The following is a 20,572-nucleotide window of genomic DNA, read 5'->3' on the forward strand; positions in this document are numbered from 1 at the left end:
TCAGGACGAAAAATGAACAGAAAAAATCCATTTCTTTATTTATTTACTTGACATTCTGCTCCGGCTATAATATAACTCCTGGAGAAGCAAATTTTGAACTTTTCAGTCCACAATACATCACCGAACCCGGTGAAAAAATTCGACAATACGATTGTACCTGAGTTACGTCTGCCTCGTAATCCTCTAACTGCGACATGTTGGGTGTGTCATATGTGGAAAGCCGGAGTGACTTCTCGACAAATGACCTTGTCACACCGACGAGCCGCAAAGAATTATGTTGTGGGGCGGCGGGGAGGGGAGGGGGGACGTTTAAATATATATATGGGATACTGAGGTGTTTTACCTAGGCAGTGCATCGCTCTCGTGCTTGACAAGTTGCAGTGATTTTTTTTTATTTCGCTCTCGCGTCCAAGATCATGAGGAGTTTACTCGTAAGCTTTTGCATTTTACGTGGGGTAATTTGCGGGGACAACGTTTTTTTTAATTAAAAAATATTTTCTTTTGATTCTCACATAACATCTTAATCTGTGAATTTTTTTTCACGTCTAAAATTCAATTTTATAAATTATTAAATGAGTAATTACTCGAATTATTTGATGTAAATGAATTTGATTTTGATTTATTGGAAAATCGAGGCTGAACATGAACTAAATAATAATCTGCTGGCTTTGAAGTACCTCAGGTACACTTGAAATCATCAAAGAGAACAAAGATATAAGGAATCCCCTCGGTGTTTAATGAAACAGTTTCGCCCCTCTGTTGACACTGTCTTCAGCGATCCTCAAACAATGACAATTGCTCGAGGGTTGTTTACACGGTACATAACCGCCGCCGTTGGAAATACAAGTGTAATTACGTTACAGATAACATTGCTTATTGGAGTTGTGGCGACATGCCGAGGTGCCGCGGTGAACTTTATAGCGCCGAGAAGAACATTCGAAGTCGTCGTCGACGGGGAAGCGAGGTCCGCAGGTAAAGCCAATGGTCTGGAGCACTTCGCCATCAAGCGGGGTGAGTATCTTTCATTCGATCAAATGAGTTTTATTCCTCCATCGCCCCAGAACAGCCTTCGGGGTGGCTTTCAGGGGTGCAATCGAAACACTCCTGACATTTCTAGGGAGAGAATGTCTTTTTACGGATTTTCGTCTGGAGTTAACGGTTACCTGGGGCGTATTAGCATACGATTACCGGGATAGTCATCTCTCCGTGTGAATGAGTGTGACACACTTGGAGGAGTTGAATGGATTGTGAACATGAATAATAATTAACAATCCATTTAATTATGAGTATGACGTATGTGGGCAGTTCATGAATCATCAGGGGAGTTGATAAGTTATTTGAATTTTAGTAATATTTAATTCCGATAATTTCAATTTTTAATTCAACGCTGAAATTATTCCCAAAGTGTTTCGGAATTTTTTTCTCTCTGTAAATATTTTCTCCCGCGGCATGAATTGTTGTTCATAAGAAAGATACACAGCGGCTCCGTGAAATTACCAATTCAAAGTTGGCGAGAAAACCGACGAAATGTCAAAATTAAATTGAAAAATGGAGTAACAATGTTTTTGTTTTGTTATGCTCGTGAAACACCGACAGATCGTTGAAACGACATTTAACCCGAATCGTGTGAATCGTTAAACTATTTTCACTTGCAAACCACACACCGAAACATCCACAATCTGTCATAACAAAATGAAAGTGAAACGAGATTCCCGTTATCCCACTCAGGTCGAATACTCTGGCCCACATTGGTGTTTAGTTGATGGTTAATAAACATTGCCGGTTCCTGACGTCATTTCCGTTGCCCTCTCAATCCATTAATATTATGACTTTGGATGGGAAAAAAACTGGGAGCTATGTAACCGCTTTACTTATAATTAGACCGTCTCCTTCTGGCCCTGGCGACCGCTCCCAGGGTACCTTCAGCCGAAGAAAGCTCCAGGTCCTTCAATAACATCTCTGGTTTCAGGTCTTCCGGTCCATCACAGTGCTGGCGGATATAATGGTGTCATAAATTATCCCCAATTCTTCAATTACGATCAGTCCGCTGCCCCGACGGTTGTCTACCGAGGGTATGCGTCCAGTTCGAATGGGATCTCCGGGGGTGAGGGTGTCCGGTAAGTGACTCAACGCTCTCATTATTCTCATTTAGGCACCACATGAGCCACACGAGGCCTAAAGGCCCAATAAAAATCACGTGAAAGCTCCGTAATTCTCAAGCACGAACAAAGCTCACGTCCTTTTTTTCGTTCGTTCCGGAGTGACGGAAAAAATTACGTCATTTTGACCGCTGGTGTTCATTTTTACTGTAGATGTGGGTCCGGCTATGGGCAAAATGGTGGTGGCTGTCCATACGCGGCAGCACAGTACGCCAGTTATGGCGGTCATGACGGTAGTGTCGTTTACACAGCATATGAAGGCAATTACCCAGGATATCCAGGGGCTTATCCAGCATATGTAGGCGGTTATCAAGGATATCCTAGGAGTTATCCAGTATATGCAAGCGCTAATGGCGGTTATGGAAGTGGTTATGGTGGCTGTGGAAGTGGGTCTGTCGGTTGTGGAGGTGGTTACAATGGATATGATAATGGGATTGTAGGGGACGGCACCACCAATGGCGTCACTGGAGTGCCCTCTGAGAGACCTTTCGAACAGCCTCCCCATACCAATCCCGGTTCCGGTATCACTGTCATTGAACAAAGCGGTTAATTGTCTACATAAATTGTTAACGAGTAAATTACTGCATTGACTCGCTGCGAATTACCTCAAATATTTTGGAAAATGAATTGTTGTCTTTGTGAATTTGTAAATCTGTCACATCAATAAATAAAGCAGACAATCAGAAGATTCGTATTTTTATTCGACTTATCGTACTCGTACAACAACGTAATTTTAAACAATCGATTTCTCCAATACTTTTTACAAATACATTGTTGTTAATTGATTTTTTGATGTATTCTTTATGTAGAAGAATTACGAACTGTTATCATACATAGGGCGTATTAATATTAACGTTAATATATACAATTGTATAATTTACTTGCAGCCCCCCTCGAGAATCGAGGGTTATCAGTACTACCTTAATAATCTCATAGAAATGAATTATGGTAACTAATAGCTAAATACATCTACGTGAAGTGCGAGTGGAATCGATCGTCAGTCGGTATTAGCCCTAAACATAAGATTACGATTTTCTCCCTTCGATCACTGGAATGAGCATGAGACGTCGGGAAGTTGGGGGGATGATGGAGGGGATTTTGTAGGGCGGAGGGTGGTTCCAACGGCTCAAGCAACCACGGTAATATCTGTCGACTAGCCAGCAGCCGAAGTTTAAACCAATTCCCTCAGCTTCTGCCTCTTCTCACTTCACTCTCATCGGGGTGAAGGGGGGAGAGCCAGGGGCATCGTGCGACGACTGGGTCGCATCAGTCGCTGCTTTTCCTCCTCTTGACCTTTCGCCTGTGCGAACGCGATCGAGGAGACTGTCCGGTCAGACTCGGTACGTTCAAGTAACCTATGTTGGCCTCACTGAGGACACGCCTGATGGCTTTGATGTTGCTCAGCTGGCCCAGGTCGAAGTGCTTGCCACCGATTATTGGATTGTCCTGTTGGCCGTCGCAGACGTTGCAGGGGTAGGGGACAGGTGTTGCTGTTGGGAAAATCGATCGCGTCATGCTCTCACCCTCTGGATCGTCACCGGGGCAGTACGGGACGAATATTACGGGGATGAAACCGAGCTGACCATATACAGGAGATTCAGGAATTTGGGGTTCTAGGATTGGGGTGGGAGTTGTGGTGATTGGGGAGGTATTCGATGCGTTCTTTGATTCGACGATGTAACAGGGGCACATCTCGGGGTTGGGGCCCACCGGGAGGGGAATCGGTTTGATTTTTATCGGCCCAGGGGGGTGGACACCGATCGCTGAGAATTCGGGAGGATTTTCGGGGGATTTATTTACCTGGTCAACTCCTGGGGCATCGGTTGGGCTCTGGGGAAGGGTTGGGAAGTCGTTGGGATTTTGTTGCTCTTGAGGGAGCGACTGACGTGGAGGCTCAGGTTGCAGGTTTCTGTAGTTCTCGTCGTACTGGGAAATCTGGTAATCCAGATCCTCGAAATTCGGGGCGTCGTAGGGTTTCAGGGGGGCCTGTCCGGTCTGTGGGGTGAAGGGCAGCTGAATTGCTTGATTCATTATTATATTCTTCTCGTCCTCAGTGTAGTCGTCTGCGTTCATCATGTTGGCCATTATTGCCCGTTGGAAGGCGTTGTATTCGGTCTGACGATTTCCTGGAGTGACTCCCGGGGAATTCTCCGACAAAGTGAAAGGCGTTGGCTGACGATTGGGGGGGACTTCCACATGCTCGGAGTGTGGATAGTTCATGCGTTGGTAGTTGAGTGGTTCGTTGTAAACAGTTGGGATTTCGGGTTCTCGGTGAGATTCATAAGTTGGTATGTATTGGTCGCCTGGGGGCACTGTCCTCAGGGTGTTTTGGGGAGAAAAGCGAGGATCACCAGGCCATGGTCCACTGGGACCCGGTGAACCTGTTGGCCATGGACCATCGGGACCAGCAGGACCGGTGCCTCCGTCACCGCCGATTCCACCGACAGGTCCTCCCAGTCCGTCTGGGCCTCCAGGCCCGCCTGGACCTCCGGGTCCTCCAGGTCCCGGCGGCCCTCCAGGCGCAGGAGGATACCCTGGATAGTTGGGATTATCTGGGTCCGGGTATCCTGGATATGAAGGTGTAGCTGGGGGACCGGGTTGCTGAGGATAACCGCCTCCTGGATAACTAGGACCGGAAGAGCCTGGATAACCTGACGATGGATAACTTGGTGCTGCTGGGCTTCCCGGAGGCGATCCGGATTGACAGGGAGGCGATTGACAGATTGGCTTAGTGGGGGCCGCAGAGGGAGGTGATCCAGGACGTGAAGGAGAGGTCACAGCTCCTGGTCTTGACGTGACTCCTGTACCAGGACGATTTGGATGGCCTGGGGGATTCGGGTGAGGCTGACTGGGCTTCGGAGGGAGGTATGCCGGCCCGGCAGGTGCATTCGGCCGTCCTGGCTTTCCTGGTTTGCTCGGTGGTAAGGATCCTGGTTGACTTGGTTGTCCTGGGTGAGATGACGGTGGTAACACTGGCGCAGGGGAACTCGGGCCCGGTTGGTAACTCGGTTTCGTCGGAGCGATTGGGTGGGAGGGTGCGCTGGGTCCTGGGTGACCGGGGTAACCGGGTTTTCCTGGTGTACTCGGTCTAGATGGAGGAGATGAGCCCGGTTGACCCGGGTGGCTAGGCTGGGCTGGTGTCCCGGGACGAGAGGGAATGCTGTTATCGGGGTAAATGGGATATCCTGGTTGTGATGGTACAGATGCGCCGGGATGAGCGGGAGATCCGGGGCGAGATGGAATGGTATTTTCTGATTGGCTGGGATATTCGGGGGATGCGGGTGCTACTGGTTTGGATGGCCCCGCACTTCCTGGATGACTGGGATATCCTGGGTGAGAGGGTCCAGTCGTTCCAGGCTGACTTGGATATCCGGGTTGCGATGGGCTCACAGGACGAGAAGGTACAGATGCCCCGGGTTGACTTGGATATCCCGAATGTGATGGACTGCCAGGACGAGATGGTACTGACGTCCCCGGTTGACTTGGATATCCTGGATGGGCTGGGGTTCCGGGACGAGAGGGTACAGACCCTCCTTGCTGTGACGGGCTCCCAGGATGAGCAGGTACAGACGCTCCTGGTTGACTAGGTCGGCTGGGTTGCTCCGGGATGCCGGGTTGTGCTCCAGGCTGTGATGGAGGGAGGGGTCGTCCGGGAGAACTCGCTCCGGGGTGATAACTGGGCTTCGAAGGGTGGCTTGGACGAATGGGTACACTTGGCCCCGGTTGACTTGGATAGCCTGGTTTTGATGGAGGCGCACCGTGCGCGGGAGTGCTTGTCGCAGGTTGACCAGGAGAACTCGGTCGTGAGGGTGTATTCACCCCTGGTTGAGCCGGCTGTCCTGCATGGGATGGAGGAGGGATTCCTGATTGACCGGGATATCCCGGCTGAGAGGGAGAGGATCCTGGAGTCGAGGGTCTGGAAGGGCCGGTCGATCCCGGGTGAGCTGGATATCCCGGTTGCGGTGAAGACCCGGGTCTTGATGGAACACTAGCACCCGGTTGATTTGGATATTCTGGTTGAGAGGGGATTGCCGGGGACGATGGACCACTAGGTCTTGATGGCACAGAACCCTCTGGCTGGCCCGGATATCCCGGTTGTACTGGAGCCCCCGGTCGTGACGGAATATTAGTCCCTGGATGGTTCGGGTAGCCAGGTTGAGCTGAAGTAGCCGGTCCGTGGGGCCCACTGGGCTTTGATGGACCACTTCCTCCAGGTTGACTTGGATAATTAGGGTTCGTGGGGAATGCAGGCTGCGAGGGAGATCCTCCTGATGTCGGTGGGCTTCCGGCTCCTGGTGTCGAAGGGCTCCCGGGTCTCGAGGGGAAATTACCTCCAGGTTGAGATGGTGTACTGGGAGCACTGGGTTTATACGAGGGCGGGCCAGGTCGAGCGGGTACTTGTCCTTGAGGTGGACTAGGATAGCTGGGTGGTGTAGGTCGGGATGGGGTATTGCCAGGTTGATTTGGATAGCTCGGTTGTGAAGGTCCGTTCACCGGGGGATTGGGCTGGGGTGGTGAGCCTGAAGGAATTCCCGGGGTTGAGGGAATGCCAGCTCCAGGCTGAGATGGGTAGCTCGGTCGGGAGGGTGTCTCTGGCTTCTCTGGAGAGCTTATTCCAGGCTGATTTGGGTAACTCGGTTGTGACGGTGTTCCTGGCCTTTGTGAAGTCCCCGGCTGTCCAGGGAATCCCGATGGAGGTGCCCCCGGTCTTTGTGGACTCCCAGGTTGATAAATCGGCCGCACTGGAGCTCCCGGTCTCTGAGGAATATTTGTACCGGGTTGAGGAGGACTGGCAGGTTGAGATGGTCCAGGTATCTGCTGAGGATTTGTTGCCGGCTGGCCTGGGAAACTTGGTTGAGATGTCCCCGGTCTCTGAGAACCCCCAGGTTTATAACTCGGTCGCACTGGAGCTCCAGGTCTCTGAGGTGCGTCTGTTCCGGGTTGATTGGGATAATTTGGTTGAGAAGGACTTCCGGGTGGAGAAGCCCCCGGTCTTTGTGGAGTGCTTATCCCCGGCTGTCCAGGGAAACCAGGCTGAGGAGTCCCCGGCCTCTGTGAACCCCCAGGTTGATAAGTCGGACGCACCGGAACTCCTGGCCTCTGTGGTGTGTCTGTCCCGGGTTGGTTAGGGTAACTGGGTTGAGTCGGACTTCCGGGTGGGGATGCCCCCGGTCTCTGTGGAGCGCTCCCTCCGGGTTGTCCAGGAAAGCCCGGTTGAGATGATGTCCCCGGCGCTTGCGGATTATTTATTCCAGGTTGACTCGGGAAACTCGGTCTCTGTGGACTGCCAGGCTGATAAGCAGGTCGGACAGGCACTCCCGGCCTCTGAGGTTGATCTGTTCCCGGTTGATTGGGATAACTTGGCTGGGTCGGTTCTCCCGGTATCTGAGGTCCGGATACCCCGGGTTGATTCGGACGAGTTGGTTGCACCGGCGTCGCCGGTCTCTGAGGGAAGCCTTCACCGGGTTGGCCGGGTTGACTGGGTCGAGAAGGTGTCTCCGGCCTCAATGGAACACCCGTTCCAGGCTGAGACGGTCCCTGCGGTGTCACCGCTCCAGGTTGATTCGGATAACTCGGCTGAGGTGAAATTCCCGGTCCCGATGGAGGACTTACAGGTTGACTCGGACCGCCATTAGAACTTCCCGTTGTGGGAACTGAAAAAAAATCACTCATTTCATTTTTAAAAATATTTTTTCGAAATATTTTTTTTCCCTGATGGGATGAATATCCTCTTACATTCGGGTCGCGTAGGATTTGATCCAGGACGCATGGCCCCTCCCTCATATCGACTACAAGTCTCCGGAAAATGTAAATTCCTCCAGGGAGTAATAACCCCATGATGCTCGTGATGATCGTGATGATCATTATGCTGATGATGTTCGTGTTTGTGTAGAAAAATTTCTATGTCCTCCTTGGGCCGAACAACTCGGTAACCCCAGCCATCACTGATGTAGAAGACCGCTATCATCTTCCCAAATGGATCTACATATCCATAACATCCGTACGTCACACCATCGGGACCCAGTGTTTCATGATGAAACTGCTGGCCATCCGGAGTGACGTCGTATCCGTAGTTGTACGAATCTAGTGGGAAAAATAATCGAAAACCATCAGAACTCAACGACAGCAGTTGATTGTTACCTCTCAATGACTGGAAGATACTTCGAAAAATAAAAAAAAAATTAACAGAGGCTACTAACTCGTTTCGAAGTCTTGATTCAGGTACTGGCTCTTCTGATCATCCCTGATACTGAGCAACAGCTCCTTTCCCTCCCTGGTATCTTGTCCCTGAGCGATGTGCAGAGCTCCCTCTGCAATCACCTATTGACAAAGCAGAATAAATTATCAGGTATCCGCCCAACGACTGAGCATTCCCATTAAAAATCCTCCTGGACCATTGTTTCACACGAGTCTCGTCAGCTCCAATCGACAACGATCTCCCCCTCGACGTGCATTTATAAGCCGATACCCTTTTTTCTCTCCCGCAAGGGGCGTCCGCGTCGAATTGAATACCATTGGATATACGAGGTCTCACCAATGAGATACATTGACCACTCGTTTGCCATTTGATCGTATCCAGACGTCTCATAAATTCTCTTAATACTGAGGTAGTCATTACGCTGTACGCAATATGAACGAAAAAGGTGCGAAATGTCATCGTGACATAGATCAACAGCCCACATAACCTTCTCGTCCTGACCGAGGAGATCGGCAGGGGTTGCAATGTAAAATTATTACGACACTCGCCGTCCTGAGGATCCGCTTAACGAGACAATTTTGGGTCAGAATGGTAATGAATAAACTCCACGTAAATGGCCAAGATACCGTGAAGCACAAACGTCCGGCGGAAGGCCCTCATCTCCAAGGCTGCCCACAATTAGGATTGATTACTTCATTGAGATCCAGATTTGCGAAATCAGTGGAGGTCAGGTTAACAACTTTAAAATCTCCCGGCGGCGGTATTTTGACTTTCTTTCGAGCGTCATTATCGCTCCTCTCGGTTCCCCGACGTTTCTTCCCGTTGGCCATGGTTTATCGATTTGAAAGGCATCCCCGGCGAACCCACGGCACATTCACGCGCGTTTGTATTGCGTATCGTTCAACGAAGTTTGTGGTAATACGATTCGTGTCCACTGGACATGGGAGAGGTTTATGACGTGTATGCGGAGGCACTTGATAGGTAGCATGCACGAGTCGAGTTGCTAAATGCGCTAACCGAGTACAGAGAAGAAGTACTTGACCCGGTGAGTAATCAATAGAGGGAGTAATTAATTAACTACTGCCGCCGAAAAATCGTAAAGGCTGTTTTAATGTGAATTGTTCGTTTTTTATGGCGAATTGGGAAATGAATATCTTTGAGTCATTAATTAGCCGCTGGAAATGCCTGGAAGATAGTTAGGTTAATTATTATTCCTCTGGGAAAATTTATTGCTGTTTGTTGTCAACAATTATTGTCCGTTGCGCTCCTCTTCTTTCTATTTTTTATTCGAATTTAGCAATGGGGGTTTGAGGTACCCCAGCTGGACTTCGTTAGATAATCCTCATTTCGGTGAATTAATGTAAATTTGAATTTCTATCACAATTTCCCCGGGAAATTAACATACCTGAATTTAGAAGATACTTCGGATATGGAATTGGGTGAAAGTGATTGCCACACGATTTTTCGGTAGTCGAGGTACGACAGGTCAGTTCTCTCCCAGCGATTGACACTTTTACTCTCGTCTATAAGGTCGGGTCCACTCATTTTTTATTATCCCATAAAAAAGTCATTAACGCGTCATCTCTGACAAATTGGATCCGATAACCGGATTGTCCTGTACTATGTAATTAGGAATGAGGAAGAATGTGGAGAGGAGAAGATCGGCTCATTTGATCTACTAAAAATAATCGCAAAATAATGCTAATGCCCACTAACGGAAGCTCAAATATTTGACCTTTCTACTTGTTACGCATGTCCCCAGAACAATAAATTATTGGAAAAAGTTTGCCATTGCCCAATCACTGAATTTTCGATTTCTCGTTGAAAGCGAGGGGTCCGAGACTTCCGGGTTCATTTCTATCGGCTAAAAATCCGTTTAGAAATCGTTAATTTTTAATGCGTGAGGAGAAATGCCCACCAACAAATTACCGGGGTTCGGGTAGCTATTTGGGAGAGTGGAGAAGAAATCTGAAGCATTTGGGGAGCTCTCGGGATATCTTCGGTATTTTTGGAATTCAGCAAAAGGATTCGTTAGTGTTCGGAGAGTTCAAGGCCTCAGTCAACTATCCTCGCTCATCCTTTGATTCTGTAACAAGCCAGTGATCTCACCGATCGCCCACGCAAAAGGGAAAGTAACTTTTACAAACTCTTGAAATAAATTCATAACAGCGCACATGCCTCTTCGGTAAACTTCTACGTGGGATTGACTCCTTCACCGCTGAAAGACGCCGAAGAATTTCTCTATTCAATCGGATGGATAAATCACTTGTTTATGGACCGTTCAATGATTTTGGTATTGTGGAATCACGCCCACGTGGGGACCATTATTAACACTAATTTTATTGTACGTCCAGGTCATTTGTGGAAAGGTTAATTCATTCACTGTAATGAATCAATGCTTTTCAATCGCTGAGTGGCAGTTATTGTCATTTGCGTCACGTATTGGCAGTGGGGTGAGGATCCACTGGGATCCCAGTGAAAATGACTGATCAGTTCGCAGACATAATTTGACAGAAATTCAGACAAACATGGGGAGCATTCACTGGGCCGATGAGTTTAATCTGATCGAAGAGGTGATTCCTCGAGTTATTTTTAGATCATTCGGCTGTTCATGTCACCGAAAATATACTTATCGTCTAGACTTTTGGAATTCATAAACGGTTATATGGTAATCTCGGGGATTTTATAGAAGACGAGCTTAATATTGTTTCCATGAATTTATGGAATAGTCTGGAATTTTATTTCGAGTTCAGGTCGTATTTGTCGGGGAAGAAAATACTGTCATAAAATAGGGGAATATTAAAGTGTCAGTGTAATTCTTAGAGAGGTCTGTTAACTTCAGAATCATGTGATCTATGGAGATATTAAAAAAAACTATATTTTTTTATTTATTTTTTTTAAATACCGAGGGATATACGTATATATGTAAATATATCGTATGTGATTACACAATTGAAAAACCACTCAAATATCTGGCTATCGACGAGTTGAAAATTTATTTGAATTCTTTCGAATGGAAAAAAATCTGTTTTGTGGTGACTGGTCTTCATCCAGCGCTTCAAATATTTATGTTGGACCTCTCGGTTACAAGACAAGTGCATTCCACTCATGAATTTTTAAGAGAATCCTCGGAGAAGATCGCCCGCTCCTATTCATTGTCACTTGCCACTGGAATTCACTCGGAATAATCCCGGGAAAATCCATTGAGAAAGTCGAGAATGATCTTAACCTTAGGCATCGGATATCTGCGCATAAATTCCTGATGAAGCCAGACATTCACCTTGCGCACCGAGCGTGAGGGAAATGCAAAAGGCCAATCAATTTATTATGTTTGCGTTTGGTGAAAAGAACGGCAGTCTCTGATGTATACATATGTATTGATTGCTACGATATCGATCATCAATTATTCATTAAATCGTTTGAATAGCACCTGCATTTTGACGCCTTACGATCGTCCGCCGATTGAAGACGAATTCGTAATTGTTATTCCATGGACTGAGTGAGGGCTATTAATACACCTTTGGAGGACAATTGCGAGCGAAATTTTTCTTCTCTCAGTGCTTTATCTCAATTTTCTCCTCCTCCCTCCCCCTCTTTCACGCGGGTGCAGCGGTGATTTATCGATCTCGGTGCTCGACTCGATTGCAAAATTGGCACGTTGGAGGGGCCCTTATCTCGACATTGTGCCGACAATGGTGTATGCCAGACGCATCATCTTTTCAGTGAAAGTCCAGCACACACTGCTGTATTATTGTTGCGTAAGTTACCATTCATCGTGGATGCTTGACTCCCCGGAGGCCACTGGAGCTTCGCGCGTTTCGATTTTAACAGCAACCGGGTTCTTGGTTATCGTGTCGAGAATGGACATTGACTGACACAGTTGCGCATTATTTGACCTGAATAAAGCACAAAGATGAACAACAATATTTTCAATCCGATGAAATTGCTTTCTCGTCGAAATTCGTATCGAATTCATTGGTAATTACGTCGGTCGACACCGGATGACTTGGAATAGCATTCGAAATCGGGGTCAACGAGACAATAAAAACGCACAGGTGATGTTTTTGTTACAGACCCCAAAGTGTCCATAAAAATCAGGGGAATAATACGCGAAGCATCGGACGAATAATTAGTGAAACGAAGGAATGAGGAAAAAATGTTGTCGGTGCAATTCCCTTTCTAACTGTGTACTTCGCAACAATCTCGTGGTTATCTCACTAATGAAATTGTCACGTCCAGTTGACTGGCAGACGATTCGAGTCTGGCGGTGGATAATTGCTCGAGCGAACGGCGAGGAATGTTAAATGGATGATTGGTGAGAATTATATAAACAATCTGATACGGATGAGGAAATACCGAGCGCTTGAGTCGATTAGAATTAAGAAATTAGGGGAATGAAATTAGAGTGAGGGACGGGGCTTGAGGGAGAGGACCGTGAGAATGGAGAAGTGTTCGGGGATTTATTTGTAAAAATATTTGTCGATCCTTTGGAGCCTATTTTCCAGGGAAAAAGGACGTTGGCCGGTGTGTGGTAATCGGCCGATGGTTCCACAATTTTCACACAATGTCTGCTTTCACATTTTTTTACTGAATAATTAGTCAGTGCGCCTCCAGGAGAATAACGGACTCGAGGGTAGCCCAGTATTTTTTATCTCACCGAATTAAGCGTTTCTTGCAGATGCTTTCTTCGTGAAAGGATCTATTCTATAAATATATTATTTGTGCCAAAAGATTGTTAAACAATGGAAACCGGTTAAACCCCCGAACTCGAAGCAGTGAGACAATTTCAGGTGAAACACACTCTCGTGGAACGCGGGCAACTGCCAACCGTAACAAATTAGTTGAGCTTTGGATTTAACTACCCGTATCAGTGCGGTAGCACCGTATCCTAGGAGTTTGGAACTCCGGGGATTATGAAAAACTAAAAAAAATGCAAACAGTCTAGCGCAGAGTGCGAGATTGTATCGGGGCGACGGAGAGAGGAGAAACAAAAATCTAAAGTTGGAAGATCGTTTCGGAAGATGGTGGGTTGAAGAGGATGCCGCTGGGAGACCGGTAGTTGTCAATCTCCTTCGCGAATAGATTACTCGATATGTTTGAAAAACATTGGAGGAGAAAAAGTGCGGGACTCTGTCGGGACGGGGGGCTGTGAAATTTCGTGGGGAGTAATCGGGAAGGTATACGGCGTGGTAAACCTTTTAATGAGTTCACAGGTACACGCAATATCCCGTATTGTTTGTGTTGCGATCTTCATGTCACTGGAGAATGGAAGACATCTCCGGAATTGGGGACATCGATCTTAATCCGGGGGGTAGAGGTTTCTGTGCTGGTGGCGGCACGACGGGAGTGAAGGTTAAGGATATCTGAGGGATCGGGGGTCTCTTGTGGGGGTTAACGAGATGAAAAAAAATGGTAAAATTCGAGGGAGGTGTCTCTGAGTACGCGAGTAAATTTTGGTATCAAAGAATCATTATGAAACTCAAACTTTGTCGTAGAAGAAACTTATCAAGGTCAGGATCATAATTTTCTTAAGTGATTAGAGTGCGAAATAATTGTTTATAATATAGTGAGGTAATTTTGGTGGAGCTTTGAAAAAATTCTCCGAAAAAAAATGAAATAGTACTCGCGGGTGTAAATACTACTGGGCTGGCAGGTGCGCTAGTGAATGAAGTGCAGCAGAGTGAACGGCAGAGATCAATGGGCAAATCGTAACTGGCGCCGGAAGCCGATTACGTTCACCGGTACCCGGTATCTGCGCATGTGTTAATACTATGTAATCGCCTGACATAGACTCTTACTTATTCCCCAGTGCCCACGCGTCGCTGCCCCCGCGTTACCCCTTTTCAAACAAATTAGTCAAGACCAATCGGGGATTTTTCAAGATTTATTTTCCGAGTTGAGAGGAAATTTTCATTGACATCTGAATATTTACCAATTGCTTAGTCACCGAGTCTATTGGAATCACTGAGCTCGGGCTCATCCCGACGTGTGTGATAGCATCAACGATCATCCGATGTCACGAAAACAAAGAGCATCGGATGGAGATGAATTGAGATACTTTCACTTGATTAGAAATAATGCATCGCCCTGACTTTTTATTGGATCGAGGGGGGTTAAGAGCCGTCCAATAAATTTTTAAAAATCCGAAACAACAATGTCCCGAATTATTGATGCTAATGGTGGGGTGAAAATGGTCCTCCTTTCGTTCACAACTTCACAGCTCAATGAATGATAAGAAAATGTACAGGTGCCTATGTATTCACAAAATGCCGATAAAACACATAAGTAATCCTTAAGTGGACGTACCAGGGTGAAGATCGCCGCCCACACTCGAGCGCACATTCTCGCTCCCTCGGCCGATGGACCGGCGAAAGGAAATAAAAAAAATTGAAAGATAAAAATTCAATTTTCCCCCTTGAACTCTCGATCTATCAGCAGTGCATGGCTCCCTATCACCGGTACTCTCAAAGGCTCTCGTTAGTTTACTTAAACTCAGGGATGATCCCTATTAATTTTGGAGATTAATAACGCTGCGTTAGCGTTCGAACTCAAGACTGAAGTCGCGGCTGGCTGATGGTTGCTTTTATACAGGGTGGGGGTCACCAACCAGACCAACCGACCCAACTTGGCACCCATCGGCTCATCTCTTCTTGTCTCTGCTTATCCCCCTCCGGTCGCCGATTCATCCTCTCCCTCTTGATTTTTTTCTTCTCTTGAAACATCAACACACACGCACATTCACCTGACACGTACCACCTCATGGGTGTATTCTTCACTCGATATTTCTTCTTGTTCGTTGCTTTTCTTTTGCCCGCTGGTTTATTTATTTTTTATTCCTTTATTTTTTATTTTTTCAACAACTCTCGTTTCTTACTCTTTCTTCGCCTCTCGGTCATTCGTTGAATGACCGATTTTAGTATCGGGATGAACAAAAAAATCCATTTCTGGCTCGACTCTAATGGTCGCTGTAATCATACGGAGAATATTTTTTTTTAGTCGTCACTCTGTTGATAATAAGTATATTTCCCGGAATTTTTTTACCTCCGAGCGGAGGCTTTGTAATCGTTCGTTTTGACGATCCTGTAATTTTGCCTCGAAACGATGGCGAACCCCGTGAAACGAGATATCATATTTTTAGAAAATGGCTATGTGTAAATTTTTGTTTATCTTCTCAGAACTGAAGTTGAAGTGCGGCGCCTGATAAATTACTTCGCCCGAAAAATTACCTCCTCCAATCACTTTATCTCCCCATTAAACATCTTCAAGTCCAAACAAATTATCTGATCATAATTCCCCATCTCTAATTACTAATTCTCATTCCACGCAGGCTTATTTGGTTCTCAATTCCACGAAATAATTCAGCAAGTACTCGCTCAATTCCTATGCACGATCGCATCCTCATTGCAAACCGATCTGTACGGACCCCTTTCCCTCCGAAAAAAAGCTCAACCGAAGAAAAGGTGGTCCTCATGTTTGATTCAACAGGCCCCCCCGAAAATGTCGCGCTAAAAAAAAAATCCTCCCCCTTCTCATCCCCCAGGGATTTCATGAATACAACTGCGATTTACCAGTAGCACATGTCAAGCTTCTGTCCAACATTTTTCCGCATTCATTTGGTCCGCCCTATTAGTATTTATGGTACACTTTTTGAGGTATTCCCTTATGTGCCCGATTAATGCGACGGGCCAAAGTCTTCCTCAGCACTTAGAGACACTCGGGACTCGTCTTTCCAACTGTCCGCGTGGCAAAAATCTCTACGTACATCTCGTTACCATTCCGGTGAGGTGAATGGTATGTCCTGGGTGATATGGGAGTATAGTATTTTCGCATTCAGTACGCGGACAGCCACAAATTCCGTGTCCGCCCTGGCGGATGAATTTATTCACGTCATTTTTGCTTTTTTCGGCTGTCGAGGGGCAAAAGGAGGGGGGGAGGCTTGACCGGAGGCGTTTGTTTGTACAACTACTGTTATCACAAGTTGAAATCGCGACTGTTAATTGCTCGGTTCGTTATAAAAGCTGGGGAAATTACTGAGTGTGGTTGTAAAATTTTTTATGAATACAATTTTTAATTCCGTTATGGTTAAAATATGCAGCTCACCTACATAATATTTAATATATGGTACAGACGAATCACTCAATTTTTTAAATCATTATCCACGGGGAAAAAAATTTTTTTATTGTGAATGGTAAAAGGCCGGGCCGTTTATTTAATTTTTTAAATAATTTATGGATTATCGCAAGGCCGTTTGGGAAGTGCCAGACGACGGAAATATATTCGGAGATAGTTCTAAAATCTTGACAACCACTTTCTCCCGTAAAGATACACTCTATTAATATATTTGATCATCTATCGGTTGTTCTGTGATGCGTAATCGAAAATTCCACCCGGGACATTCGAGATTTATCTCTCGGTTTGCGTCAAACAATTTCATCGCATGGGTTTTGGCCTAATAGCTAGAGAGTTAAATATGTTAACGGTAAGAAAATTCTGAAATTGATTAAATTTACCCGGGGATGGAGCAAAAATATCTGGCAATAATTAACAATTCGCCGAATTCCCAGCGACAAAGTTTTATAATTCATAAATTTTTCACAAAATTAGAAACTTTTTCTGTGGATTTCCAATGAAATTTGAGGAATTTTCACTTTCGGTATGTGATTATGAAAGAAATAAAGGTATTCGATGAATTATCAAACGATAAATTGGAATCATCATCGATTCACACTGCGTTTTTATGACTTTAAGATACCTCTAACACATGAAGGGAAAATCAAATTGGCTGTGTGATGGAAATAGTCAAAACAAATTGTCAATTTTCCCACGGGATCCGTAATTATGATTCGTAACACAAGTTCGTAAAATAAATAAACAAATGATAAATATTTATGGGCAATCTCGACTACTCATCTATCTCTTTCTCGATGTGAAACGCGAACTCGATAGAAGAAACGGAGTTGCAATTTAAGTTTGGGACAGTGCGGGATATACTTGACAAAAGTGATACCTGGAAATACTGATTAGGTCGGATTTTTCTCGACGTCGTTGGACGTGGTGCACTTGGGGAGACACGTACGTGTCCGCAGTTTTCACTTCTTTCAGGTTTTATTTATCCGGGGGATGGTCCAATAAAAACAGCTATGAATTCTTCGACGTGTCTTCTATTCCTCTTCTTCTTCTCCGAAGAACTAAAAAACGATCGAGGCGATGTTTTCAAAACTGTCGATTTTTTTCCTTTTCGTGGAACAATATTTTTTTTTTTAATCGAACTCGAAGAAAAATACTGAGGGTATCGCTCTCTTCTATAAATTCATAAAAAATTCCATACTCCAATCACTTAATTCGAGACAAAACGGAGGCACCTGTGTGGCCATAATAATGTATACATAATCGATAAACATCTCTCAAGGTGCGAGAAGCCATACATTTTCTTCTTGGTAGGTCGGCGGAAAAAAAACACTTTCACCCGATTGATCCCCCGGGATTCCGATGAAGTACGATCGCGTGATCACCCAACAGCATAATCGAACGCTCTTACTCCGGCTGCTCCACTTCCTCCGGTCATTTAGTAATCATTACAATTACCCTTAATCGTTAGAAACGATTTGCATTCGGGATTATGAAGGATTGAATATCTTTCCGTAAAATTTATTCTGAAAACATTCCCGGGCTGCATTGCAGGACTTCCAGGCGACAATAAGGACCCGAAGGATCAAATGAGGGTCACGCATTGATGGATATTTTTTTTTATTCACCGGAAGAGAAATTCTTCACGAAAGGGGAACATCAAGCGCCTCGATTTTCCCAAAATGACAATCGAAATTACCGATCCATCCCCCGGAGCTATCAATGCACGACACGTTTGACCCGGTGGGCGCCTCCCTGGTAGGAGATGACGAACGGCCAACAGTGGGCCGAGGCTCGGCCAGTATTGGCCGACACTGGGCCAGTATCGGCCAATACTGGCCGATACTGGCCCAGTGCTCATCTCCTACGTGGGCTACTCCTCTGAATCTCGAAACTAAACGAGGTGAATTCCCGAAGAGTAGCAAGTGGGTGCAGTGACCCCATCGCGCTATTATTCCCCATCCTTTCCCCCTCGTCATCATGCCCATTCACATACGCTATTTTCTGTCTGTCTCTTTTATCCCGTTCACCTCACCACCGTATTATTTATATTATCCACTCCGTTAGGTAAATAATCACATTTTGTGGTTTCGGGGTCGTCGAGATTCGCATCGAGGGCATTAATTTTGTGGTTGAAAATCATGTCGACAATGACCTTGCGGAAGCACTGGAATGCCCCGTTTGCGATGATTAATTATGTCGCAATGGAAATTCATTTGATTTATTTTCATTTACTTTTACCTCGAAATCTCAGGAATATTTTCCCCAAAAGAATTTTACGGCTCCTCCATAGCATCGTAAATTCTTCATTCCGAACCCTTTTAAACCCCACTGGGTCGAAAGAGATAAAACCCAATTTGATTATGAATTCATTGGATCCCACCGTGTACCCAATAATTAAACGGATTCCACGCATTCGGCTGATAGTGAAAAAGAAGCAATCAAACTCATCTTCATCATCTTCTCCCGATCTGGTCGTAAAAAAACAACCGGAAGCCATCGATTTGTAGCTTTTATTTATCTGCAATTAATCTCGGTGGTGTGAATTATCGTAAAAAGGTTCAACACAACAACACGCGCTCGGATCCTGGGGAGGTGCGTCGTCGAGTTACCCAATTCACACGAACAGGTGTCTGTGATCGTCTGGGATACGCTCGTCGGAGCGGAAATATCCTGGGCGCGCCGGATGTGAAGCAGCTGATAAACAATCGATTTTTCTAATCCCCAGTAAAAATAAATAAACGAGCAATTGTACATGAGCTTCTTAAAAAAATCCTGGGCGATGTGTTTCGCACATACTACGATTTAGTTTATTTTTTAAATGTTTGATATGATATTAAAAAAATTCTGAAAATATGAAACATTTATAGCAGTGCTTCATCGTCTTGATAAGACATCGCAGCAACATGTTCCCCTCGAGATGCCTCGTGCCGCGAATATTTTAGCGAATGCCAGAGTAATGCATCTGAACCGCCTCGGCAATGCCATTGTGTTCTGCGAGCTTCGTTATGTATTTAGGTTGTCTTAATTATCAGCATTATTGCGTATCACTTTTGACGTGGAGACGAGAGCTGGGGAAGTATTGGCCGGGGGGGATGGGGGGTTGTGAGGGATTCCAGAATTTACGAGGAGTTTATGCTGAAAAAATATGAACTCATGAAAATGAGAAAAAATAATGAAAAAACGTGAAGCATTAAAAATTTTCGCTTGCGTCATCAGTTTTATTCAAGGATCAAGAGCATAATGCACCCTTGACATTGATGGAGTGCCTGTGTCCATTGGTATGTAACAAATGATGTTTCGCAAGTATTCGGGACATTTATTAAACCGCGATGATATGGTGTTTCCGTTTTTATGGCAATTGCTTGTTCGCGAACGTGATGTTTATTTTCCGGTTTATCAAGGTTGCACTTTTATTCCTTTTATTCTCGTTAGTTTCAGGGCAATGTGTGTATTAACATTATTTAATAATGAATTTACCATAGAGATACCTCCTAAATAATTTTACCTTGTAACAACTTGACAGTGGGATAAATATTTGTGCCTCAAATAGATTTCGGAACTAGATGTATTAAAAATTTAATCAGTGATTTTGATTGGCTCTAACGACGCGCCCTCGTCCCGCCGTTAATTAGCGTTTTAATTAGTTGAAATTCACTTTGAAATAGAATCACAGGTAATGAACTCCTGATAATGTTTATACTCCAATGTTCGTGGTAATTCGAAATGGCTAATGAAGCCCTCGAGATAAAAACTGTAATTAAACAGTCACGTGAGGTGATAGCCGCTTTATTTACATATATATACACGGGATAGTCCACTTGGTAACCGCTGGAGATCAGTAATCTAATGTTGGATCTATTTTGCGTGATAATGAGAGCTTACAGCGCTGCTCTGCACTGAGTAAGTGGAAAGTAGAAACTTCGGAGTTGGTCAGACAGACAATTGTGCTTTCCAGACATTTTTTAGCGCCTGGAAATTTACTGAGATTTTTTTTCGGTAGTTGAGAGGGTAACCTACCCTTTGGTCGCCCTCGGCACACCGTCGCGAGCTTTCTCGAGGCCTTCGTTCAGCCTCGCGAACCTCC

The 20,572-nt window shown here is 45.5% G+C and overlaps 2 protein-coding genes across 2 annotated transcripts; one reads left to right on the top strand and one right to left on the bottom strand.

The window, feature by feature from the left end:
• Window positions 1–314: 314 nt before the first annotated feature.
• LOC135165761 (shematrin-like protein 2) lies at window positions 315–2,845 on the top strand. The gene is made up of 4 exons (XM_064127363.1): window positions 315–431; window positions 864–1,011; window positions 1,970–2,117; window positions 2,313–2,845. Exons 1-4 carry the CDS (start codon window positions 417–419, stop codon window positions 2,707–2,709), a joined length of 708 nt encoding a protein of 235 aa, XP_063983433.1. The 5' UTR covers window positions 315–416; the 3' UTR covers window positions 2,710–2,845.
• On the bottom strand, window positions 2,846–15,022 carry LOC135165760 (collagen alpha-1(III) chain-like). The gene is made up of 4 exons (XM_064127362.1): window positions 14,665–15,022; window positions 8,360–8,480; window positions 7,896–8,243; window positions 2,846–7,813 (listed from the first exon to the last, which is right to left on the bottom strand). Exons 1-4 carry the CDS (start codon window positions 14,698–14,700, stop codon window positions 3,426–3,428), a joined length of 4,893 nt encoding a protein of 1,630 aa, XP_063983432.1. The 5' UTR covers window positions 14,701–15,022; the 3' UTR covers window positions 2,846–3,425.
• Between the last annotated feature and the right edge of the window lie 5,550 nt (window positions 15,023–20,572).

The sequence above is a fragment of the Diachasmimorpha longicaudata genome, chromosome 9 (genome assembly GCF_034640455.1).
Source record: "Diachasmimorpha longicaudata isolate KC_UGA_2023 chromosome 9, iyDiaLong2, whole genome shotgun sequence".
NCBI classification, from domain to species: domain Eukaryota; kingdom Metazoa; phylum Arthropoda; class Insecta; order Hymenoptera; family Braconidae; genus Diachasmimorpha; species Diachasmimorpha longicaudata.